Source organism: Phyllobates terribilis, unplaced genomic scaffold, assembly GCF_046119375.1.
Source record: "Phyllobates terribilis strain yellow unplaced genomic scaffold, ASM4611937v1 Scaffold_1__5_contigs__length_1240528914, whole genome shotgun sequence".
NCBI lineage: Eukaryota > Metazoa > Chordata > Amphibia > Anura > Dendrobatidae > Phyllobates > Phyllobates terribilis.
This window is the reverse complement of record NW_027362761.1, coordinates 483,951,163-483,957,162: the sequence shown is the minus strand read 5'-3', so window position 1 is coordinate 483,957,162 and position 6,000 is coordinate 483,951,163. Positions and strand designations below refer to the sequence as shown.

Below are 6,000 nucleotides of genomic sequence, written 5' to 3'. Positions count from 1 at the left end.
AATCAGCTGAATATTAATACAAGACAAAGGGAAAACCTCCATATGAGCTGCTGTACACGGACTAATGCCCAAATAGTACATAATCCATGGAAAAATAAATGTCTTAACTAATATTAATAAGTAATCGGACTCTGATCTTACACAAACAACATTGTTATACAACCGGGTACCATTAGTCCTCTTTTGCCAACTATATTTTATGCATAAACTCAGAGGAATATGATATCAACATAAAAACAAGACTAGTGAATATTCCTATTGCCCATCGAATAACCAGCTGGTGACTTGTGTCCCAGTATCATGCTTGTGACTATGATTACAAGGCTTTAATAAAAAAGAAATAAAATGCCAGTGACACTGAGAACTGGATGAGTGATTTCAATAGCTGATTACCAAGGCTCTCTGATGTATGGCTGCACCTGGCATGAAAAACAGTATGAAATAACTGCATTTTTCCCAGATAAAACAACAGTGAAAATAAAAAACTTTGTAATATATATCTTAATAGAGAAATAAGCTTCTTCTCAACTTGTCATTGTCAGTCACTTTTCATCTCCTGCACCGATCATTCACTTTCAAAAACTGCTCATATCGGTCTACAAATCTGTCTGCAAAGAGGAATCAAATGACATCTGCTACCTATAAAAGTCTATGGAGAGGGGTGAGTGGAAGGGCCAAAAGAAGAAAGGCACAAGGAAAAACTGCTGAGGTTTATTAGGGCAAAAACTAGTAAAATTCAGGATACAATAAATAAAATGTGAAGGCACGAGATCCAGCACCCCTGTCAATTAGCAATTTTCATCTCCAGGTGATTGTAAACACTGACTTAAAGGAAACCTGTCAGCAGGAATATCCATGTTAAACTAAAGGTATTGGCAGTAGGGCGCTGTCTTACAGATTTAATACATATCTTTAGTGTAAAAATCTGCAGCCTGGTTTTTGTTAAATCATAATGATAAATTTTGGTTTCCTCAATGCTTCGGGCTGGACTTGTGGGCGGGACTGTGGGTAGGGTCTTCGTTTCAGAGGGCTCAGCTATGGCTCCTCCGGCGCCTCTGTTGCATTAATTTAAATTTACGTCTAACCCCGTATTAGCGGTGGGCAGTGCTCTCGCTGGTGGTGGTCTTCATGAAAATGGTGCTGGTGCGTTTGCAGATCGACCTACGGTGGTCTTCAAGAGGTGGCGCATATGCAGAAAGATCTCGGCTCAACTCCATATACTGTGTCGTGGCTGTTCTCTGGTACTACAGCTCTGCTCCCATTCACTTCAATTGGAACTGAGCTGCACAGCGTTTAGGTCAAGCTGTTAAGCTCTGTTTATATTCAACTGCTCCTGGATTAGAAGGGGTCCCGGGTGTCAAACACCCATTGACCTGATATTATATATCTTGTATAGGGTGAACACTATCTCAAGCCTTGGAAACCTCCTTTAGGCTATGTGCCCACGTTGCGGACCTGAAGCATATTTTTTACGCTTCTCCCTGGCGGGAAAATTGCATGCGGATATTACATGCGGTTTTCCCGCCAGGTAGAAGCGTTTGTGAGGCGTCTTTGCATGCATTTCCGCATTTCTCCAAGCATCACTTGGAAAAGTGCTTGACAACTTGTTCAGAATGGTAAAAAATAAAAAAATAAACTTTATACTCACCTTCTGATGCATTCTCTGCCCCGTCCGGAGGCTTGAGCGGCTCACGCTGTTGTGTGCAGGACCTGCGGTGACGTCATTGAGTCATGTGGTGGGTCACATGACTCAATGACGTGGCAGGTCCTTCAGACAACAGCGCGACGGAGGGAAAACATCAGAAGATAAGTATAAACTTTATTTATTCTTTTTTTTACAGGTTCTTTGGTACCCAGGTCTGGATGAGAGTCTCCTCTCCTCCAGACTTGGGTACCATCCGCACATTGATTCCGCTGCGCTTCCGCAAAATTAATGAACATGCTGCGGATTTTTGACTGCAGCATATACGCTGCGGAAAAATCCGCAGCATGGGCATTGACATTGCGGAATGCAATTGGGGACCATGGGGTGCGGATCTACATGCGTTTTTCAAGCGTTTACGCTGCGGAAATTCCGCAGCATATACGCTTGAAAAACGCTACGTGGGCACACAGCCTTAAAGAAGCACTCCCAGGATTTTCTATCTTCTATAGCTAGCTGCTTTCCACACCTGATTGATTGTGCCATTCTGCACTTTGTTTTATACATCTTGATTCCTAGATTTTATCCTTCATGTTATTGCTGTGTTCTGTTAGCAATCTCATGTTGCATCAGTAGAGAACACATCAGTACAGGACACTGTGTATATTCTCCTAAATAAGTCAACAGATTATCAGTATACAGTCGAGAGGTTGAACTGTGATCTCCGACATAATAACTGTGTGATAAGAACTGTGTAATTACCAACGGCGCAGAAAGTGTGTGGTACGTTCCATGCAATTGCATCATACAGGATGTTTGGGTGACAGATAGTGACCCCCCTGAAGAAATCATACCATGAAAATCCCAGAGGGGGTCACCAAATGATCAAAGGACCTAACTAATGAGTAGTATACCATGAACATCCAGATACAGTGCATTGTGAAAGTATTTGGCCTCCTTGAACTTTTCTACCTTTTGCCACATTTCTGCCTTCAAACAAAGATATAAAATTCTATTTTTTTGGGGAAGAATCAAAAACAAGTGGGACACAATCGTGAAGTGGAACGAAATTTATTGGATATTTTAAACTTTTTTAACAAATTCAAAACTGAAAAGTGGGGCGTGCAATATTATTCCGCCCCTTTTACTTTCAGTGCAGCAAACTCACTCCAGAAGTTCAGTGAGGATCTCTGAATGATCCAATGTTGTCCTAAATGACTGGTAATGATATATAGAATCCACCTGTGTGTAATCAAGTCTCCATATAAATGCACCTGCTCTGTGATAGTCTCAGGGTTCTGTTTCAAGTGCAGAGAGCATCATGAAGACCAAGGAACACACCATGCAGGTCCGAGATACTGTTGTGGCGAAGTTTAAAGCCGGATTTGGATACAAAAAGATTTCCCAAGTTTTAAACATCTCAAGGAGCACTGTGCAAGCGATCATATTGAAATGGAAGGAGTATCAGACCACTGCAAATCTACCAAGACCCGGCCGTCCCTCTAAACTTTCATCTCGAACAAGGAGAAGACTGATCAGAGATGCAGCCAAAAGGCCCATGATCACTCTGGATGAACTGCAGAGATCTACAGCTGAGGTGGGAGAGTCTGTCCATAGGACAACAATCAGTCGTACACTGCACAAATCTGGCCTTTATGGAAGAGTGGCAAGAAGAAAGCCATTTCTCAAAGATATCCATAAAAAGTCTGGTTTGAAGTTTGTCACAAGCCACCTGGGAGACACACCAAACATCTGGAATAAGGTGCTCTGGTCAAATGAAACCAAAATCGAACTTTTTAGCCACAGTGCAAAACGATATGTTTGGTGTAAAAGCAACACAGCTCATCACCCTCAAAACAACATCCCCACTGTCAAACATGTTGGTGGCAGCATCATGGTTTGGGCCTGCTTTTCTTCAGCAGGGACAGGGAAGATGGTTAAAATTGATGGGAAGATGGACAGAGCCAAATACAGGACCATTCTGGAAAAAAACCTGTTGGGAGTCTGCAAAAGACCTGAGACTGGTACGGAGATTTATCTTCCAACAAGACAATGATCCCAAACATAAAGCAAAATCTACAATGGAATGGTTCATAAATAAACGTATCCGGGTGTTAGAATGGCCAAGTTAAAGTCCAGACCTGAATCCAATCGAGAATCTGTGAAAAGAGCTGAAAACTGCTGTTCACAAACGCCCTCCATCCAACCTCAATGAGCTCAAGCTGTTTTGCAAGGAAGAATGGGCAAGAATTTCAGCCTCTCGATGTGCAAAACTAATAGAGACATACCCCAAGTGACTTGCACCTGTAATCGCAGCAAAAGGTGGCGCTACAAAGTATTAACTCAAGGGGGCCGAATAATATTGCACGCCCCACTTTTCAGTTTTGAATTTGTTAAAGTTTAAAATATCCAATAAATTTTGTTCCACTTCACGATTGTGTCCCACTTGTTGATTCTTCCCCAAAAAATTAGAATTTTATATCTTTATGTTTGAAGCCAGAAATGTGGCAAAAGGTAGAAAAGTTCAAGGGGGCCAAATATTTTCACAATGCACTGTAGTTATACATAGTAGACTGCGTCTGAGTGTTTGCGTCCAGTGGCGTATCTAACCAAAAATGATGCACGACACAGCACACATTGACTCCATCTGCACCATTATAGTCAATGGCCCCGCGGGTGCATACACCCAAATCCTGTTTTGCGGCAGGAGGGGGGTTGGTTTCGGACTGAGTGAGCGAATGAATACAATGTGAAAGGGCCCTAACAAGGCTGATTAGTCATGAAATATTGCCAAAATGTCCGAGGTCACAAGGTTCTCCAGAGAGCGTTCCCACATTGCATGCACATTATAAGATATGTGTGCGACTCTGCAGTTCTCTACCTGGTATTTCAAGATGTCTACATTATAATAGGAAGCAGACGGGTTTTGCTCGGAAGACTTCTTGAGGTAGGCAGTAACTGCTTGCATATTCATCCAGAAGTCTTTGCAGTTGTTGTCACTTTGTGATGGATCGCTGTAAAGAAGATATATATTTCGTCAGGAGGGTAACCAGGGAGAAAACATTTAATGCATGGTTAGAGTTATAAAGCAAGCTTCGGTGACTACTAGTGGCCATAGAGCTAGACCACATTGCCGCTGCTGTAGGTTATCATATTCCGAGGGGTTCAGTATGTGGGAATGTGATGGGACACCCTTCATCTCATCACAGCAGATGTCACTATAGTCCCCTACTAAAGTCTGATACCAAATCACTAATATGCAGCAATTACATAAGGAACACTTTGCATAGCTGTAGTTTTTCCCAGTAATTGCCGTCTGACATACTCTGGGACGCAAGTCAGAGGGTTGGACATCTTCCCTGAGAAACAATATCCAGATTACTGGTAATAATGCATAATGCTGATCCACGGATATAACATGGGTGGTTTTTACCTTTCTCAGGATAAAAAGGGCTTTGTGGATTGAAAATGTGAAACGTAAGGGACTAATTAAGAGTTTATGCGCGTCAGTTTGTATGGCAGGGCCACTGATGACTACGAGATGCCTGGAGGCATACCTAAGGGCACAGCTGGTCAGTGGCAACTTAGTACTAGGGATACATATTAGCCAAGGCTCACCCCCACACCCCCATCAATGCTCACGTCTGTCATCTTATAAAAGACATGTCTGAAGTTCATCAAAGTGGATGGTCACGTTACATAGATGTTCAGATAGCATTCTGTAGAATGACTACTACAATATATTTCGTCATCTGGCTACAGAAGTGACACTACGGCTAAAACACGTTCTACAGAGTATAAAGGCACTGGGTGCGGTGTGAAGACGACAAAGGCAGCGGGCTTACAAGGATTTGCAGCGCAATACCTGTATAGCAGTTGTGTATTTGGTAGGATCTGCTCCAGCTTGCTGGTGTTTTTCAGCCTGAAGCAGAGCACGGCCGGAGACGGATTGCTTGTGAACACTTTAATGATCCCACTTGGAAATGACACGGTCATATCTCCAGTTATCTTCACAATGCACCTAGGAGGTCACAGAGGAAACATCATTTTAAAGGGGTATTCTCATGTTATAAAGCTGGTATAGCAGTTAGCATGATAATAAGCAAGTTTGCAATCGACTTGCTTGTTCTTTCTGTTGTGGTTCGCCTGTTAAGAGAACTTTTTGTCTTACATTGTTTACAGCCTGCTGCCAACGAGATCGACCACTAAAGCATGGTATGTGCAGTAGTTACACTCCAGGCTGAGCAGATAACTGCTGAGATAACAGTCAGTTCTCTACAGCCCATTGATTGCTATGTAGCATTTAGCTGCTCATCTCCCCCTTCCCTGTCAGCTTCTGACTTGGAGCTGATATCAGT

General features: G+C 42.6%; 1 protein-coding gene across 5 annotated transcripts in view; it reads right to left on the bottom strand.

Moving 5' to 3' along the window:
* FCHO2 (FCH and mu domain containing endocytic adaptor 2) overlaps nt 1-6,000 on the bottom strand; it is a 167,120-nt gene that overhangs the window by 6,318 nt on the left and 154,802 nt on the right. For all 5 annotated transcript variants that reach the window (XM_073679650.1, XM_073679676.1, XM_073679659.1 and 2 more), the window contains 2 exons: nt 5,508-5,663; nt 4,524-4,656 (listed from right to left, as the gene is read on the bottom strand). In XM_073679650.1, the coding sequence (XP_073535751.1) occupies nt 4,524-4,656; nt 5,508-5,663 (289 nt within the window). The remainder of the gene's footprint in view (nt 1-4,523; nt 4,657-5,507; nt 5,664-6,000) is intronic.